The 20,383-nt window shown below is 32.9% G+C and overlaps 1 protein-coding gene across 1 annotated transcript in view; it reads right to left on the bottom strand.

Moving 5' to 3' along the window:
* LOC6045785 (GTPase-activating protein CdGAPr) overlaps nucleotides 1-20,383 on the bottom strand; it is a 147,638-nt gene that overhangs the window by 24,901 nt on the left and 102,354 nt on the right. Inside the window, exon 2 of the mRNA XM_038257756.1 lies at nucleotides 985-1,513. Within this exon, the coding sequence (XP_038113684.1) occupies nucleotides 985-1,329 (345 nt within the window). The 5' untranslated portion in view covers nucleotides 1,330-1,513. The remainder of the gene's footprint in view (nucleotides 1-984; nucleotides 1,514-20,383) is intronic.

Genomic DNA, 20,383 nt, shown 5'->3' with positions numbered 1-20,383 from the left:
AACCTTCGGTTAATACCACTGTTGAAAATCACTTTTCAACATTGCATTCGTGTCACTTGGCGCCCCTCGCGCACCCTTGAAATCTGTTTAACTTGGCCTGTAAATGTGAAGTGAATCATAATTCGATTTGCTGCCAGCCAGAGTAAATTATGCACCATTTTTCACCATCACATGTACAACCCACTGCAACCGAGTGCATGATGGCGGGGTGCACTGGACATGGATATTGAACTTGACGAATATACACACAAGCTGCTGCTGCTGGACGTGCCCAACCGAGGGTGGTGTCCGGTTTTATGTTTCATGGCCGGTCGATGTCGATGTTGACCGACAACCGAAGAGGGTTGTGTTTTTTTGCAACTCTTTTTTTTTTCGTTGTTGCATTTTTTTTGCAATGGTTTTTACAGTGCATTTGAGTTGGTGAATAAAAAGTTTGAGCAAACGTTTGGGGTAAATAGAGAGATTACCGGCTTTTTTTAAAGAAGAGAAAATGGAAGGAATCTGGAGAAAAAGAAAGAGAGTTTCTCACTTGCTCACTGTCATGCGAACTCGAGGAATGTTATTCCATAGTACTAGTTGGTAATTTTTGGTATTTACATTATAATTTAATTAAAAAAATAACTAAGCATGTAAACAATGAGCAATTCTGTCAAATAACCCTCCTTCAGCACTTGTACCGAGTGTAATTTCATTTGTTGCGTCAACACGAGGGAGAGTTCCTCCCGCACTGAATGCCATGTTGTGTGTAAACAAAATAACAACTGTTCACCATGTAGAAATGAATATCAACCCTTTTTGTGCGTCGCGGGGGAATTTCCAATATTTTGTAATGCAAATTTACCGTTTTGTGGCAGACAACCCAGCGTTACAGCTTGATTTCAATTTAAATATTGAAATTGCATAATGCATTTTTACGAGTAATCGAATCGAATCGAGGGATGGGACTGCTACTTTGGGTCCACTCAAACTCTTCAAGCAACTCACCCCTCCAACGTTCTGGGACCGTGTCAGGTTGGCACTCTTGACGTGCGTCGAGTCCGTCGACGTGTTGGAGATCTGCGACGAGTTCATCAGCGAACTTCCCGCTCCATCGGCCGAAGTCACGCTGGTGCTGAACATGTCGTAGTTGATCTCCGACTCGGAATCGCTCACGGTGCGTTGCTTCTCCACCGAGCTTGACGTCATCCGGGCTATGATGCCACTTGTGGTCAGGACCGTACTGTTGCTGTTGGTCGCCATAGCTTGAGGGTGGTGATCCTGGCCCGTGGAGGTCGTCGCCGAGGAGGACTGGTACTGGGAAGGTTGCTTGCTTCCAGCCGTCGATATCATCTTGAGATTTTTGAGGTTTAAGTCCGGGAAGTAGTTCTGGGTTTTGAGTTCCGGGATTCCGGGGAAGTCACCGCCCGTAGGAAAGTTCCTAGCAGGTCGTCACAGGCCAGTCTTGTGGGTCACCTGCACCAGTTGCATCACGAGTTGGGCGATACATCGTGAACTTCCGGGGTTGTCACTGTATCTGAAAAGCAAAAACGAAAAGAGAAACAGCTATTAGCTCACATCGAAGAAATGCAAACGAGTCAAGGCTAGGTCTTGGACTTCCTGCACCGATTGCGTCCAACCAACTCCCCACACCCAAGTTCAATTACCAACCACAGGAGAGGAGGATTGACTTCAGCTCAGCTCGGTGATGCCACTCTGTCTGGTCCGGCCGGACCGGACGACGAACTAAACGAAGTAAACGAGCAAATCCAAATTGCCTCCGGCGCAGAGTTGTCTCTCAAACCGTCTACCCCATTCCCCTCTAGAAACCATACCCATTTCCCAAATCGTACACATAGTAAAAAGGTAACTTATTTGCACATTTTGCACCAACATGGTGGCGGTGGCTTAGCTGTGGAGGTTCAAGTCCACCGCAGCTTAACTTAGCACAGCTCGTCAGTACTGATGGCAATCAGATTTTCATGAACCGGTGGTGGGGACGGTAGTCAACGAGTCTGAAGAGGGCACTTACTTTAGCCCTATTCTAGCTACGGCTTCTGGGACCGCCACCACACGGGGAATGAAGTTCGTTCAAGAAGACCGTATCGTCCCCGTATGGTAAGGAGCATAGATGAATATTGAAGACGTTATGAGTGATTCTCTGTTTTAGTCATTTAAAAAATATTTCTAACGAAAAAAAAAATCACAATAAAACTTTTTTTTTAACTAAAGACAATAGATTTTTTTTGTTATTTTCTTATCCCTCTCGATCTCGACCAGTGCCGAGAGACAAAAATGTATTTAACGCTTTAAAAAAACATGACTTTGTCAAAAATTGGCAACACTGAAAAATGAATTTTTCACAGCTTTTTGTCATTAAAATCTATCAAAAATTGAGATTTTGTGAAAAATGATTATTTGTACAATTAATCTTTTTGCATGAAGAGTCAATTATTTAAAATAGATTTTTTAAAGTGTAACTATTTCATTCGGAGTTCTAAGCAATATCTATAAATTTTCCAAGATAACAAATTGATCCAAAAAACCGTTCTCAGGATTCATATTTTAAACCGTTTTTGTATGAACCGCTCTCAATATTGTATGAAAACTTGTATGCACGAGCTAATTATACATACTGTCTTCTTTGGTCATAGAAAAGATACACACAAAAGTTCATCTAAATAAAAAATATTAACATTACATTTGCAAAATTGTTAATACAATGGATTTATTACTTTAAAATAATAATTTCTAAATTATATTTTTTTCCTTTTCAAACAATTGAAATAATATCTCATTTATATTATAGAAAAAAATAATGGTAAAATAATCCCAATTATGATAAGGAAAAATAACGCTGCAAAATATGTTTGAATCTATGATTAAATATTATTGAAATTTTATATTTTTGAGTAAAGTTTTTTTTTTTGTTGTTTGACTTAAAAAAAATCAAATTACAACCATAATCTTAAAAATTTAGAAGCAAAAGGTATCACAAAAAACTCAAATATTATAACAGTCATTGTGCTTTCAGTATTTGCAAAATATCAATGTTAAAAGTGAGAACATAAAAAATATTTTTTTTTTACCATGGAGCAATTCTCTACGAAATCGGTCTTTTTTCTTAAATTTTAATTTTTGTATTTTTTAATCCGACTGAAACTTTTTTGGTGCCTTCGGTAAGCTCAAAGAAGCCATTTTGCATCATTAGTTTGTCCATATAATTTTCCATACAAATTTGGCAGCTGGCCATACAAAAATGATGTATGAAAATTCAAAAATCTGTATCTTTTGAAGGAATTTTTTGATCAATTTGGTGTCTTCAGCAAAGTTGTAGGTATGGATATGGACTACACCGAAAAAAAAAATTATACACGGTAAAAAAAATGGTGATTTTTTATTTAACTTTTTGTCACTAAAACTTGATTTGCAAAAAAAAACACTATTTTTAATTTTTTTTATTTTTTGATATGTTTTAGAGGACATCAAATGCCAACTTTTCAGAAATTTCCAGATTGTGCAAAAAATCTTTGAGCGAGTTATGAATTTTTGAATCAATACTGATGTTGTCAAAAAATCGAAAAATTGGTCGCAAAAATTTTTCAACTTCATTTTTCGATGTAAAATCAAATTTGCAATCGAAAAGCACTTTAGTGAAATTTCGATAAAGTCCACCGTTTTCAAGTTAAATCCATTTTTTTTTAATTGGTGCACATGTTTGCCCACCTTTGAAAAAAATCTTTCCAGTATCTCAGCAACTAATGGTCCGATTTTCAATGTTAAAATATGATACATTCGTGAAATTTTCCGATCTTTCGAAAAAAATATTTTCAAATTTTTAAACCAAGAATAACATTTTAAAAGGGCGTAATATTGAATGCTTGGCCCTTTTGAAATGTTAGTCTTGGTTTAAAAAAATTGAAAATATTTTTTTCGAAAAGATCGAAAAATTTCACGAATGTTTCATATTTTAACATTGAAAATTGGACCATTAGTTGCTGAGATATCGACATTAGAAAATGACCTTTGCATGGCAATATCTCAGCAACTAAGGGTCGAATCAACAAAGTTCAAAAATGCAAAATAAAGAGAATTTTCTCAGCTTTTCAAAAAGATTTTTTTCAAAGGTGGGCAAACATGTGCTCTAATTTAAAAAAAATGAAAAATTGCGGCTATTTTCAAAAAAGTCACCTAAAAGTGGATTTAACATGAAAACGGTGCACTTTATCAAAATTTCACTAAAGTACTTTTCGATTGCAAATTTGATTTTACATCAAAAAATGAAGTTGAAAAATTTTTGCGACCAATTTTTCGATTTTTTGACAAAATCAGTATTGATTCAAAAATTCATAACTCGCTCAAAGATTTTTTGCACAATCTGGAAATTTCTGAAAAGTTGGTATTTAATGTTCTCTAAAATATATATAAAAAAAGTGTTTTTTTGCAAATCAAGTTTTAGTGACAAAAAGTTAAATAAAAAATCACCAAAATTTTTTTACCGTGTATTATTTTTTTTCAGTGTAGTCCATATCCATACCTACAATTTTGCCGAAGACACCAAATCGATCAAAAAATTCCTTCAAAAGATACAGATTTTTGAATTTTCATACATCATTTTTGTATGGCCAGCTGCCAAATTTGTATGGAAAATTATATGGACAAACTAATGATGCAAAATGGCTTCTTTGGGCATACCGAAGGCACCAAAAAAGTTTCAGTTGGATTAAAAAATACAAAAAAAATCGAATGACCGAAATCTGAGAGAACTGCTCCATGATTAAACTTTTGAAGTTTCTAAAAAACCTTCGGATAAGCGAAACTATAGATAATTATGGCTTCGGAAAATCAAGTCTGTGTATTTGATTTATTTTGCAAATATTATGCGTTAAAACCGATGGAATAAGTTTTTTCTATATTATTTTTTGTTTTAAGCAATCATATTTGTTTAACCTTCGATTTTTTAGAAAATTGTTAAACGTCAGACACTAAAAAAATACATTAACATCAACTTAAAAAAAACATCTTTTCCGACATTTCTTCTCTTTCTCACATTTCATTATGAAAAACTTGTTTAAAAAACTTTCTTTTCGCCTGGAACGAATTTCAAAACTTTTTTAAATGACAAATTTTTAAAATTTATTAGACATCTATTTCCATTAAAATTTTGATGTTTTGTGAAATTTTTGTTTTTTTGCCCCTAATATTGAACCGATTTTAAAGGAGAAGGGGGGGGGGGGGGGTGAAGATGGAAAAACTATTTGCAACGGCCTAAACGGAAAATAATCTAGCCAAGTTTTTTTTTAATAATTTCACATTTTTTTTTATGTAAACCTAATCTGATAATGTGGCTTTTCGACTGTGTGAGAAATTTTGGATGGGATGGAACCGTATGCTTTAAAGTAGCAATAAAGTACGTCTGAACATAATATATTTTTTGTGACATAAAAAGTTGAGTATTTCAGGTTAAAAACACTGCCAAAGTTGACCATAGAAAAATACTTTTTTTTTCAAGATATTGTTAAAATTACATGGAACAAGTTAATTCGTCTCTTTTTAATGTCAAAGATTCAAATTGCTTAACACTGGAACGCCCAACGCATGTCCAACTTACACGGACGCCCAAGCCTACCAAAAAAGGTGGAACGGTAACTTCAACTTGCTGGTTCTCGGGCATTACTCAACCAATAGGGACGATTCTTGTTTCCAGTGACATGTAAGAATGTCTAGATGATCCTACAATTTTGCAGAACTTGATTTGAACAAATCTGTAATTTTTGCGACCGAAAACATCGTTCCAACTTTTTTTAAACAACTGCCTCCGCGGAATTTTTGGTGATTTTTTTTTTTTACACGCGAAAAAAAAAAGTTGGAACGATGTTTTTGATCGCAAAAATTACAGATTTGATCAAATTAAGTTCTGCAAAGTTCTAGAATCATCTAGACATCCTGACAAATCACTGGAAAGAAGAATCATCTTGATTGGTTGAGTTATGCCCGAGAACCATTGAGTTGAAGTTACCGTTCCAACTTTTTTGGAGCCTTGGGCGTTGGAATGTTAAACATGTTTTTTTTGCGAACTCATAAACATTTAAATGGAAATTTTGATTTTTATGTTTAGAATTAAAAATTAAAAATACTGAAATAAAGACGCATGCCCTGTCTTCATCACCCTTCTATGCAACCCCAAACCGTGCACACAAAACACCACTGGCGTGATTTAATGCATATTTAATAGCCTGTTTACCATCAACGCACCCACCGTGAGCGTCAGTGAATGAGTATATGTGCATAAAGCAGTGTTGCCCGCCTGTTTCAACTGCTGCTGGCAACCCTCCGTCCGTAAGAGAGCCGCCGTACGACAAAAGCCAATATTTACATTGAGGGCATCCACGGTGATGCCGGTGCCGGTGATTGTTCCGGATATACCACCACTTCTTCGTCGACTTCTTTTCGTTTGTTCGAGCCACCTTGACGGAATAAAACCCCGTAAGATATTGTAATTGCAAATACTTCGTAGAGACGCAATTTTGCCACTTTGGAAAGCTTCCGTTTGGGGCGGCTAACGGACCGAAAAGGGCACAACTGCACAAGTCTGCACAAGCAATCGCTTTGGGGTTTTGATAATAATCGCAAACTCGACTTGATATTTCTCAACAAGTGGGACGTGTGTGTGTGTGTGGTCACAGCGCGAGAAAACGTGACATTAATTATTCAAATGTGTAAGAGAGGGAGAAAACCCTTGAATTTGGCGCTAGCCAGAAATTTTCGGAAACCTTGGCCAATTTTTGTTCGTGACTTCGATTGGGACCATTCAGTCGGGCAGAGTGGTTATTAATTTGTAATTAATTGCATCCTGAATTTGGATTCGCCGGGGGTATTCAAATGTTGCCAAAGGAGACTCTCCGGTCGGATATTGGGCGATAAGCAAATCAATTAAAAATGTTCACGTATTCTTTGCGAGTCGTGAAGAAAGAGATATGTGGATGAAACCCTTTTTTTTAACTTTTATCGAAGTACTTGAAACCTTTTATTTTTTAAATTAATGCTTTTTTATGAAAATGGAAAAACTATTTTCATTTTTTTTTCTCAATTTAAAATAGAAAAACAAATAAAACAAACAATCGCTTTATCTGTGACGGATAGCGGTATCGGCAGTTCTGAATGCCTAATTAGTTTTATGCAAATTTTCTGCTAAATCAAGTTTGAGGCGCGCGTGCGTAGCGATGTAAGTAAGCGCAAGTTGCTCGTCGAGTTTGTGCATGCATTCCATGTTTTTTTTGAGTCATCAACGTATTTAATTAATACTTCTTTGAATTGATTAAATCGCTGATTAATTTATAGCACTTTTTCAATTAAAACGAGTAAAAAAAGTTCAACTTCCTGCGATAAAACGGCATTTTATTCGAATTACTATTTCGTAATATGCCAACGTAAGCAAAAAGTTACCCACTAAATTGATCAACTTTTTTTGCCGCAAGATACAACCAGCAACCAAACGAACAATTTTGTATCGAGTAGACGAAAAAAAAAACTTGTCCACTTACAATAAATGAAGTTATTTATGCAATCACCCATAACGTTTACACTGCAACTTGTCACCTCTTCTCGGGAAGGAAGGAAAGGGAGCGTGTGCACTTCGAAATTGTTAAAGTGGCATTGCAATTATCGTCGAGGCAAAAGTTGGGCCATAACAATAAATACAAACACAGAAAAAAACGAAATATAAAGTTTGTTAAACATTTCAATTTCTATCAAATTTTTCTTATCTTGAAAAGTTTATTTTTATAACTTTGAAATCCGAATTTGCCAATTAGTATTTAAGTATTGCCTTAAATATTTTCCAGATTTGCAATTTTTTTTGATTATTTAACTATTTTCATCATTTAAAAAAAATCCCACAACACTATTTCTTGAATTTCGATTTATTTATGTTTTAGAAGACTAAAAAAGGTATCTTTTGTTCTAAAGTTCAAGCTCATGCAAAATTTAGTGTCGAAGCTACGAACATTTTTGGGAAAATATTTGTCAGAAAATATAAAAATAAGCATCTTATTAATCAAATTAAATTTGCAATTGAAAGTGACTCTACATTTTTGCAAAGATTCACAATTATTAAGAAGCACTTTTCGGTGAAAATTATCAAAAAATGTTTTGTAATAAATAATGATGAAAAAGCAAACGTTTCCAGCAGGAGTCGAAAATTTATTTAGTTAAGTTTACCAGTTAAGCTTAATACTCCAACACATTATCGAAAAGAATAAGTTTTCGATACAAGTGCTGAAATATTAAACTTCTAAGCACTAAAATGGATGCTGAAAAGTACCTTTTTGCAATTCCGTCGTGAAACTACTTACTTTTCCTGTCATTCTTGAACGACGAAATAACCTACTTTTCTGTACTAAAAATAACAGAATCGAATAGCAACACTTTTCAAAATAAATGCTGAAAAGTTCTACTTTTCAGCACTCAAATGGGTGCTGAAAAGTTGAACTTTTCAGCACTTGTTTCGAAAAGTATCACTTTTCAACATTTTTTTGATTTAAACGATTTATTGACAAAATACATGAAAATTTGACATAAAATTTCACTCAGTGTGTGTTTTTTGGAATTGCAAAAAAAGTTGTATGGAACTCGTTGCAAAATTTGATTTTTTCAGCACTCTTCATATTTATCCAACTCGGTGAACCTCATTGGATAAATGTACGACTCGTGCTGAAAAAATCCTCTTTTTGCAACTTGTTGCATAAACTACTATTTTGCAATTCCGTCGTGAAACTACTTACTTTTCCTGTAATCCTTGAACGACGAAATAGCCTACTTTTCTGTACCAAAAATAACAGAATCGAATAGCAACACTTTTCAAAATAAATGCTGAAAAGTTCTAGTTTTCAGCACTCAAATGGGTGCTGAAAAGTTGAACTTTTCAGCACAAGTTTCTAAAAGTAACACCTTTCAAAAAAATTTTGATTTAAACGATTTATTGACAAAATACATGAAAATTTGACATAAAATTTCACTCAGTGTGTGTTTTTTGGAATTGCAAAAAATGTTGTATGGAAATCGTTGCAAAACTTGATTTTTTCAGCACTCTTCGTATTTATCCAACTCGGTGAACCTCGTTGGATAAATGTACGACTCGTGCTGAAAAAATCCTCTTTTTGTAACTTGTTGCATAAACTACTATTTTCCTATGAAAAGTAGGAGAGAAGACAGAAAAAGCATGTAAACAAGAGAATTGAGCTTGAACTATAAATTCAAGTTAATAAATTTAAAATTAATTTTAAAAAAACAAGAGAAGTTAAGAAGAAAAAATAGCTCAAAATGCCATCCTGATCACGAGAAAAAAAATGTTTTTAAAAAAATGGTCAGTAGAAAATTAATAAGCGAACATTATTCAACTGATGATCTCTCTTCACCCTTTTAAAATAATATTGAAAAAAATCTAGGCATCTAGGCAGTCATTTTTTTTACATTTAGTTTCGAACCATTGATTTAAATATGAGGGCTAATTTAATATTTCACAGAAAATAAACTTTAAGAGGATATATCTAGAGTTTTTTAAAAGTTCTATAAATATGTAAAACACAAAACTTATATGACTTTAAAAAAAAAAAAAAACTCTAGGTATAAACAATGTACAAACAAAAAAAGAAAAACGCAGGATTTAACCTAAAGTTCCTTTAACTTGAAAACGGTACACTTGATCAACATTTTCTTTTGCAATTTAAAATATACTTAAAATTTTATCTGACCATATTTTCGATATTTCTGCCTTAAAAAAAATCCTGAAATATGCTTTGTTTGGTCCCCTAAAATATATCAAATAGTTAGGTTTTTTTTTAAACATAATCAGGAATGTTTTTTTTTTAAGATAAAAAGTTAATTATTAAATGGGAATATTCATATTAAAATGTTATCGAGAAGTCAAAATCATAACCTACAACATTGCCGAAGACACCACATCGATAAGAAAACCATTTCTTAAGATTCAGATTTTCTAACTTGTGTAGAAAAATAATTGATGCATCTTTTGATATAGACGTTGTTTCGTTTTTCTGATGAATTGTTTAAGTTTGCTCAAATATCATGATTTTTTAACTATTAATTTTAAAACTAATCCCTAAATGCTCAAATTTTCATTTTTATTATTAGTCTGGATATTTTTGATCATTGTTTTATTGTTTGTAAATTTCAGAATTTTTGAAATTATGCTCTTTTTATGATTTTTTGGTGAGTTTTTCAAAAAATTAGAAATCTTGATGTTTGAACTGATTGATATAATCAGTAAATTAACTATTACATTTTTTGCTGTGAAAGATTACCACCGCTCAAAAGAACTTCGGAGCACCTTGACTTTATTTAACCCACAGAACTTATAGGTAGCTTAAACAAACTGTGTTTAAGGGACCCCAACCATTATCGAGCATTTATGCAACGAAAGAGAACAAAAACTGCGCTAGAACGCGACTTACGTACAGCTTAAATCAATCAATAAAGAACTGTGACTGACTCCACAGTCAGTGAATGCGACAAATCATCGGAGGCAGTCGTCGTCGTCGTCGAGTTCTCCCGAGGTCAACTAGTTTATGTTGATTTATGACTCTATTTGGCGCCGGGTGATGTATTGTAGTAGGTTTTTTTTTCATACAGTCAAACGTATATCTAAGCAAGATCGATCGCTGCGCAGATGGATAGAGTCGTTTCGATTGATTGATTGGGAATATGTGTGAGCTCGCTTTTTTTTTTTGCTAGAAGGGGTTTTAGTTGCGAGATTTAAACTAGTTCTAACGGTATACTAAGCTTAAGATGACTACTCTTTGTCTCTTCCTAAAGCAAACTTAATAAAATAACATAATAAAACTTTCTATAAACATTCCCAGCATCATTAGGCAGAGCACATTTTCCGATAACTTTCCACCGGAAATGATTATGACTCAGAGGCAGAGAGATAGAGAAGAAAAACCAACGATGCATCGAAACAAAAAAGAAAAAAAGGATGTTTACCATCCGGGGCCGGGGGGTAACATCATCCGGGAATGCTAGTTCAATGTTGAACTTTTCTTGTCTTTCTCCAACAACTATTTCCAAACCAGGGATTCGAACTAGCAGCAGCAGCAATCAACTCTCTCGTGACATAAATAACCCACAAAACGATCCAGGAAAAAAAGCCAGCCAAACTGAGCTGCAATTGCATTCGATATAATATGTGTTATGGACCCGTTCGTTCGACTTTTACCCCGCGTTTTATAAGGTCTCCCCTAACTCCCCAGCTCCTGGATTGGGCAGTTCTGGGCTTGTACGAAGAAGAAAGTTCCTGCTCCCTGGAATTCGAGGTCCGAGAAACGATTTGAATGAACTCACGTCTCGAACTTTTTATTTCATCGTCTTCGTCGGAGTAAAAATATACTATGTTGTGGAGAGGGAATGCCACAGATAAGTGGATGTCACTTTAGATTAATTTTTTATTTGATGTTGAGATAAAAATTCATTTTTTTTAATTTCTTCAAAAAGGCACAAAAAAAATTAAAAATGTTATTGAAAAAACGTGTAAAATCGTTAACGTTTATTTATGTTTGTTTAATCAAATAAAAGCTTTTTATTTTTTTAAACAAATTTTGGATTTTGGGGTTCATAATACTTTTCAATTTTGTGAAAGGAGCATAACTGTAATTATGTGTGAAGTATTATATTCTTACCCTAGATTATTGATTATTTTCAAGTTTAAAATAATTAAAACGGTCGATAAAAAATGAATTTATTTAATTTTCTTGGTACATTTACAAGTGATTTTTTACTTATTAGAGAAAATAAAAACATCAGAGTTGAGATATAACTAATAAAAAATAACGGTTTGAATGAGTTTCGATGATATCTGGTAAACAAATTCCAAAGTATTTTTCTCTAAAAAAAATTTTATAAGGCCATTGCAAATATTTTTCAAAGTTCAAAATTGGTCCGAAAAATCAAGGGCAATTTTTTATTTTCAAAAAACATCAATATTTCAATGGAAATTGAAGTCTAATCAATTGAGAACAATCTAAAATGCCCATTGACAATCATATTTAGCATACTTGGGCTCATTTAAAAATATTTTGAATTTCTAAAAAATTATAATGTACAGCATCGAAAAACTTTTTTTTCTCGTCCAAAATAAAATTTTCATCTATACTTAGAAATTTTGGAAATTGCAAAACAACTGGACAGGTGTATAATGCATTTTTAAACACTTTTTCATTAAAATTTTGACTCCGTGGCCTTTAATATATTTTTTTAAATTTTTATTTTATTTTTTGAACAGAGGCGGGGGACATAAACTTTAATAAATATTTGCAACGGCCTAATTATATCATCACAAAATTATTTTTTCATAATTACAGTTATGATGCTGTTCTAAATTTAAATATTTTAAACTACTCGAAGGAAATTTTTATAGTTTTGCGTCTTTTTTCGATCTCTATGGATTTATATAATTTTTTTGAGAAATAATTATTTGTTGTCCCTGATTTTTTTGTAATAATTTTCAAAGAAATGAGACAAAAACATAAAAAAAACAAAAAAGAAACAACAACAATAAAATAATTATTCTCTGAAAAACATGAGCAAAAATTAACAAGTAGTTAACAAGTAGTAGTTAAGTTTTTGAATCGAAGATTAAAAAAAGGTAAAACTGATGTTTTTTTTGTTGAAATAAAATTGTGTTGTTTTTTTTTTCTTTTACTGTAGGCAGCTTTTAACTGTCTTAAAAATTTCAATATTCGTACCTTTATAAATACATGTTGTTTGAAATAAACTGTAATTATTAAATTATTAAGAGATAAAAATGTCAGGAGTCATGACATAACATTAATACAAAATTTTGTGTCTGAGAAAACTGATTAGTTTACATTTTTTTATGTAATCATATCAATTCCACAAAAATTAAGGTGAAATTACATCAAAAGAGGTAATATTTTCTAACAATTGCCAAATTGATTTATAATTAAAAATATATAGCAAAAAAAATTGTTTTAGTTTGAATTTTACAAAAAATTGAAATATTACCAAAATCGATTGAAATTTTGAAGTTTCTCGAATTTTTGCCTCCAAATTTTTCTGGCTGTCTTTGAAAAGGGCGACATAAACTTTGGAAAACCTTGCAAAGGTCTAAAACAACAAATAAAAAAAAAGCTTAAAAAAAGATGTTTCGGACATTTTAATCCCTTTCTAAAATATTTTGAAATTTGTGGCATTTTTTTCTAGAATACATGAAGAAACTAAAAAAATACAATTAAAAATTAGAAAAAGTACAAAAAAAACCCGATTTGAATGTTATTAAACGATTAGGTTCCTGTGTCTGGCCAAAATTATTAAAAATAATTTGAATACAAAACTTCAAGCTTCTGAAAAAAAAGTTTCATAAATTTTGTCAAAAAGAAGGCTAAAAAATTGTTTCTAGTTTTAATTAGATTTGGATTTTTACTAGGAGCTTTTAAAGAAAAAAAAAACAGGAATATAAATTTCAAACCGTTTGTCTGTGACGCAAAACATGAACCAGAAGAATTCACTGGTTTAGGGTGGTGCACTTGGACGAGCGAGCGAGCGCTGGATGCAGAAAAAAGCGCAATAAAACTAGTGCAAATATTTCCTCGTTCGAAATGTTTTATTTATATTCGGTGAAGTTATGCTCTAGTTGGGTTTGGGGTGGCTCTGCTGTTCCATTGATGCTCTTCGCGTTCGGATTTTACTCTGCATTGGCAAGTGTACCCAGCATCAGACATAAATTGTTGTTAGTTCTGGTACTCACTGTGTTTATAATCCGACATTGTCTTTGTTTTGTGTTGCTGTTTTTCCGGTCCGTAATTTATTGGGGCCAACAGCAGTGACTTGGTTGGTAGCCCAACTGTGCCCGTGCTCATGATTTCCAGATATGCAGACTGATCTAATTCTCGCTTGAACGACGCTCGCGCGGTTTGCTTAATTGTTCAAGACCAATTTCGTGTGGGAAGGACCTTGGCAAAGAACCAAACTACCAAATCTGGCCATTTTCGGCTGGATCGAGCGTCGAAATCCATAAAAGATTGCACATTTACGACCAGCTCAACAGCTGATCCACACGGCTGTAATTATGATAATTATTTGGGTCTCGTCGCCGTCGTCGAAAACGTCGAACCGGGGGTGGCCAGGTCGGCTGTTTTATGGATCCTGTCCCCTCCTGAAGAGCAACGCGCGAGTTGAGGCCATCAGGCCAAAACATTACGTCCACAACGCACTGCTGTGCGCAGCAAATGGTACGCAATGGAAGTAAAGTGCAGGTGGTGTGCGTTTGCGAGGTTCACTCACAGACAATTGGACAACGGAGGGGGGTTTGTGCGGAAATGGTCGTCGCGGTACACGCATGTAATTATCACATCACCAGCACACAGTGCATAATTACAGCAATTTTTTTCGATGAGTGAGGGTGCCAATTCCAGCGAATATAAAAGAAATTTGGTTAAAAAAATAAAAAATGGAAGGGTTGTCAAGCAGATTGCAGTCGTTTGATTGTTTGTTTAATAAATTCTTTCTTTTGAGGTTTTTTTTTCAAAGTAAGGCTGGTACAAATATTTTTAAAAGTTTTTGTCACCCCCCCCTTCAAAATTGGCCCGAAAAATCAGGGGGCAAAAAAAATATTGTTACAATAAACTTCAAAATTTCAATGAAAATTCAAGTGCAACCAGCTGAAATCAAATTAAAATACATTCTTCTGCGTTTAAAATCATTTTTAGCATGTTTGGGTTCATTAAAAAATCTTAAGATTTTTTGAAAATTTTCGATGCAAAATCTTTTTTTTCGATACAATTTTTGTTTTTGTCAGATCTTAGATTTTTTGAAAACAAATGATTGCAAAACAACTGAACTAGTGTAAAATGCATTTTAAAACACTTTTTTCCTTTAAATGTGAAGACTATGGCTTGTTATTTAAATTTTTATATTTTTTTATTTTTTTGCCCCCCCCCCCTTGACCTCGGCCAGGGCCGAGGGACAAAAACTTTTTTAAATATTTGCATCGGCCTAATTGATAAATTAAAAGTTAAGCATATCAGCATTCGAAAACAACTTTTTTGCAATTCCGTCGTGAAACTACTCACTTTTCCTGTCATTCTTGAACGACGAAATAGCCTACTTTTCTGTACCAAAAATAACAGAAAATTTTCAAAATAAATGCTGAAAAGTTCTCTTTTCAGCACTCAAATGGGTGCTGAAAATTTGAACTTTTCAGCACTTGTTTCGAAAAGAAACATTTTTTTGATTTAAACGATTTATTGACAAAATACATGAAAATTTGACCTAAAATTTCACTCAGTGTGTGTTTTTTGAAATTGCAAAAAATGTTGTATGGAACTCGTTGCAAAACTTGATTTTTTCAGCACTCTTCGTATTTATCCAACTCGGTGAACCTCGTTGGATAAATGTACGACTCGTGCTGAAAAATCCTCTTTTTGCAACTTGTTGCATAAACTACTATTTCTTATCATAGTCATTCCATCTCAATTGTACGGAAAATGATTTTTTTTTTAAATTTTGAGCTTTGAGTTTTGAGTCATTTTGATTGTTTATGTCATTTTGGTCATTTTGATCATTTTGGTCATTTTGGTCATTTTGGTCATTTTGGTCATTTCGATCATTTTGATCATTTTGGTCATTTTGGTAATTTTGGTCATTTTGGTAATTTTGGTAATTTTGGTAATTTTGGTAATTTTGGTAATTTTGGTAATTTTGGTAATTTTGAAAATTTTGGTCATTTTGGTCATTTAGGTCATTTTGGTCATTTTGATCATTTTGGTCATTTTGGTCATTTTGGTCATTTTGGTCATTTTGGTCATTTTGGTCATTTTGGTCATTTTGATCATTTTGGTCATTTTGGTCATTTTGGTCATTTTGGTCATTTTGATCATTTTGGTCATTTTGGTCATTTTGGTCATTTTGGTCATTTTGGTCATTTTGGTCATTTTGGTCATTTTGGTCATTTTGGTCATTTTGATCATTTTGATCATTTTGGTCATTTTGGTCATTTTGGTCATTTTGGTCATTTTGGTCATTTTGGTCATTTTGGTCATTTTGGTCATTTTGGTCATTTTGGTCATTTTGGTCATTTTGGTCATTTTGGTCATTTTGGTCATTTTGGTCATTTTGGTCATGTTGGTCATTTTGATCATTTTGGTCATTTTGGTAATTACGGTCATTTGGTCATTTCGGTCATTTTGGTCATTTTGGTCATTTTGGTCATTTCGGTCATTTTGGTCATTTTGGTCATTTTGGTCATTTTGGTCATTTTGATCATTTTGGTCATTTTGGTCATTTTGATCATTTTGATATTTATGGTCATTTTGGTAATTTTGGTCATTTTGGTCATTTTGGTCATTTTGGTCATGTTGGTCATTTTGATCATTTTGGTCATTTTGGTAATTACGGTCATTTGGTCATTTCGGTCATTTTGGTCATTTCGGTCATTTTGGTCATTTTGGTCATTTTGGTCATTTTGGTCATTTTGGTCATTTTGGTCATTTTAATCATTTTGATATTTTTGGTCATTTTGATCATTTTGGTCATTTTGGTCATTTTGGTCATTTTGGTTTATTTTGATAATTTTGATATTTTTGGTCATTTTGATCATTTTCGTCATTTTGGTAATTTTGGTAATTTTGGTAATTTTGGTAATTTTGGTCATTTTAGTCATTTTAGTCATTTTAGTAATTTTGGTAATTTTGGTCATTTTGGTCATTTTGGTCATGTTGGTCATGATGGTCATTTTGGTCATGATGGTCATTTTTGTCATTTTGGTCATTTTGGTCATTTTGGTCATTTTGGTCATTTTGGTCATTTTGGTAATTTTGGTAATTTTGGTCATTTTGGTCATTTTGGTCATTTTGGTAATTTTGGTCATTTTGGTCATTTTGGTCATTTTGGTCATTTTGGTCATTTTGGTCATGATGGTCATTTTGGTCATTTTGGTCATTTTGGTAATTACGGTCATTTTGGTCATTTTGGTAATTACGGTCATTTTGGTCATTTTGGTAATTACGGTCATTTTGATCATTTTGGTCATTTTGGATATTTTGGTCATTTTGGTCATTTTGGTCATTTTGGTCATTTTGGTCATTTTGGTCATGATGGTCATTTTGGTCATTTTGGTATTTTTGGTCATTTTGGTCATTTTGGTCATTTTGATCATTTTGATATTTATGGTCTTTTTGGTAATTTTGGTAATTTTGGTCATTTTGGTCATTTTGGTCATTTTGATCATTTTGATATTTATGGTCATTTTGGTAATTTTGGTAATTTTGGAAATTTTTGTCATTTTGGTCATTTTGGTCATTTTGGTCTTTTTGGTCATTTTGGTCATTTTGGTCATTTTGATCATTTTGATATTTATGGTCATTTTGATCATTTTGGTAATTTTGGAAATTTTGGTCATTTTGGTAATTTTGGTAATTTTGGTAATTTTGGTCATTTTGGTCATTTTGGTCATTTTGGTCATTTTGATCATTTTAATCATTTTGATATTTTTGGTCATTTTGATCATTTTGGTTTATTTTGATAATTTTGATATTTTTGGTCATTTTGATCATTTTGGTCATTTTGGTCATTTTGGTCATTTTGGTTATTTTGGTCAATTTAGTCATTTTAGTCATTTTAGTAATTTTGGTCATTTTGGTCATGTTGGTCATGATGGTCATTTTGGTCATTTTGGTCATTTTGGTCATTTTGGTCATTTTGGTAATTACGGTCATTTTGGTCATTTTGGTCATTTTGGTAATTACGGTCATTTGGTCATTTCGGTCATTTTGGTCATTTTGGTCATGTTGGTCATTATGGTCATTTTGTCATTTTGTTCATTTTGGTCATTTTGGTCATTTTGGTCATTTTGGTCATTTTGGTCATTTTGGTCATTTTGGTCATGTTGGTCATTTTGATCATTTTATTCATTTTGGTCATTTTGGTCATTTTTTTTGTTCATTTTGTCATCATTTTGGTCATCATTTTGGTCATTTTGGTCATTTTGGTCATTTTGGTCATTTTGGTCATTTTAATCATTTTGGTCATTATTTTGGTCATTTCATTTTGGTCATTTTCATCATTTTGGTCATTTTGGTCATTTTGGTCATTTTGGTCATTTTGGTCATTTGGTCATTTTGGTCATTTTGGTCATTTTGGTCATGTTGGTCATTTTGATGGTCATTTTGATCGGTCATTTGGTCATCGTTTTGTTCATTTTGGTCATTTTGGTCATTTTGGTCATTTTGGTCATTTTGGTCATTTTGGTCATTTTGGGTATTTTGGTTATTTTGGTCATTTTGGTCATTTTGGTCATTTTGGTCATTTTGGTTATTTTGGTCAATTTAGTCATTTTAGTCATTTTAGTAATTTTGGTCATTTTGGTCATGTTGGTCATGATGGTCATTTTGGTCATTTTGGTCATTTTGGTCATTTTGGTCATTTTGGTCATTTTGGTCATTTTGGTCATTTTGGTTATTTTGGTCATTTTGGTCATTTTGGTCATTTTGGTCATTTTGGTTATTTTGGTCAATTTAGTCATTTTAGTCATTTTAGTAATTTTGGTCATTTTGGTCATGTTGGTCATTTTGGTCATTTTGGTCATTTTGGTCATTTTGGTCATTTTGGTAATTACGGTCATTTTGGTCATTTTGGTCATTTTGGTAATTACGGTCATTTGGTCATTTCGGTCATTTTGGTCATTTTGGTCATGTTGGTCATTATGGTCATTTTGTCATTTTGTTCATTTTGGTCATTTTGGTCATTTTGGTCATTTTGGTCATTTTGGTCATTTTGGTCATTTTGGTCATTTTGGTCATGTTGGTCATTTTGTTCATTTTGGTCATTTTGGTAATTACGGTCATTTGGGCATTTCGGTCATTTTGGTCATTTCGGTCATTTTGGTCATTTTGGTCATTTTGGTCATTTTGGTCATGTTGGTCATTTTGATCATTTTGGTCATTTTGGTAATTACGGTCATTTGGTCATTTCGGTCATTTTGGTCATTTTGGTCATTTTGGTCATGTTGGTCATGATGGTCATTTTGATCATTTTGTTCATTTTGGTCATTTTGGTCATTTTGGTCATTTTGGTCATTTTGGTCATGTTGGTCATTTTAATCATTTTGGTAATTACGGTCATTTTGTCATTTCAGTCATTTTGGTCATTTTGGTCATTTTGGTCATGTTGGTCATGATGGTCATTTTGGCTCTTTTTGTTCATTTTGTTCATTTTGGTCATTTTGGTCATTTTGGTCATTTTGGTCATTTTGGTCATTTTGGTCATTTTGGTCATGTTGGTCATTTTGATCATTTTGGTAATTACGGTCATTTGGGCATTTCGGTCATTTTGGTCATTTCGGTCATTTTGGTCTTTTTGGTCATTTTGTTCATGTTGGTCATTTTGGTCATTTTGGTCATTTTGGTCATTTTGGTCATTTTGGTCATTTTGGCATTTTGATATTTATGGTCATTTTGGTAATTTTGGCCATTTTGGTCATTTTGGTCATTTTGGCCATATTGGTCATGTTGGTCATGATGGTCATTTTGGTCACTTTGGTCATTTTGTTCATTTTGGTCATTTTGGTCATTTTGGTCATTTTGGTCATTTTGATCTTTTTGGTAATTTTGGTAATTTTGGTAATTTTGGTCATTTTGGTAATTTTGGTAATTTTGGTAATTTTGGTCATTTTGGTAATTTTTGTCATTTTGATCAATTTGATAATTTTGGTCATTTTGCTCAATCCAATCCTTGACCTGATGCACAGTTTATACTAACAGGCTATCGTAACCAATAAAACAACAAATTACAAATTACAAATTACAAATTTGATCATTTTGGTCATTTTGGTAATTTTGGTAATTTTGGTAATTGTGGTAATTTTGGTAATTTTGGTAATTTTGGCCAATTTAGTCATTTTGGTCATTTTGGTCAATTTGATAATTTTGGTCATTTTGGTAATTTTGGTCATTTCGGACATTTTGGTCATTTTGGTAATTTGGGTAATTTTGGTCATTTTGGTTATTTTGGTCATTTTGGTCATTTTGGTAATTTTGGTCATTTTGATCAATTTGATCATTTTGCTCAATTTGATCATTTTGGTCACTTCAGTCATTTTGGTCATTTTGATATTTGTGGTCGTTTTGGTCATTTAGTTTTTAGGTTTTAATTAATTTCTTACAATCATTTTTAAAACAACGCAAGAAATACAAGAACAAGCAAAAAAACAAAGCAGCAGTAGCGGCACATGATGAACACTACCCATCACAGGAGGAGATAGCACACAAAACGCTCAATGCATGTTTTATGAGGTGCAATAACCATTCCGAGCAGCAGCAATTACTCGCCTGGGAGCAAGCTTAGAGTCTACTACTGGTAGGTACTAAAACACGAA

The sequence above is a fragment of the Culex quinquefasciatus genome, chromosome 2 (assembly GCF_015732765.1).
Source record: "Culex quinquefasciatus strain JHB chromosome 2, VPISU_Cqui_1.0_pri_paternal, whole genome shotgun sequence".
Classification (NCBI taxonomy): domain Eukaryota; kingdom Metazoa; phylum Arthropoda; class Insecta; order Diptera; family Culicidae; genus Culex; species Culex quinquefasciatus.
Note: the sequence above shows the minus strand (reverse complement) of the source record. Positions and strands in the feature narration are given on the sequence as shown.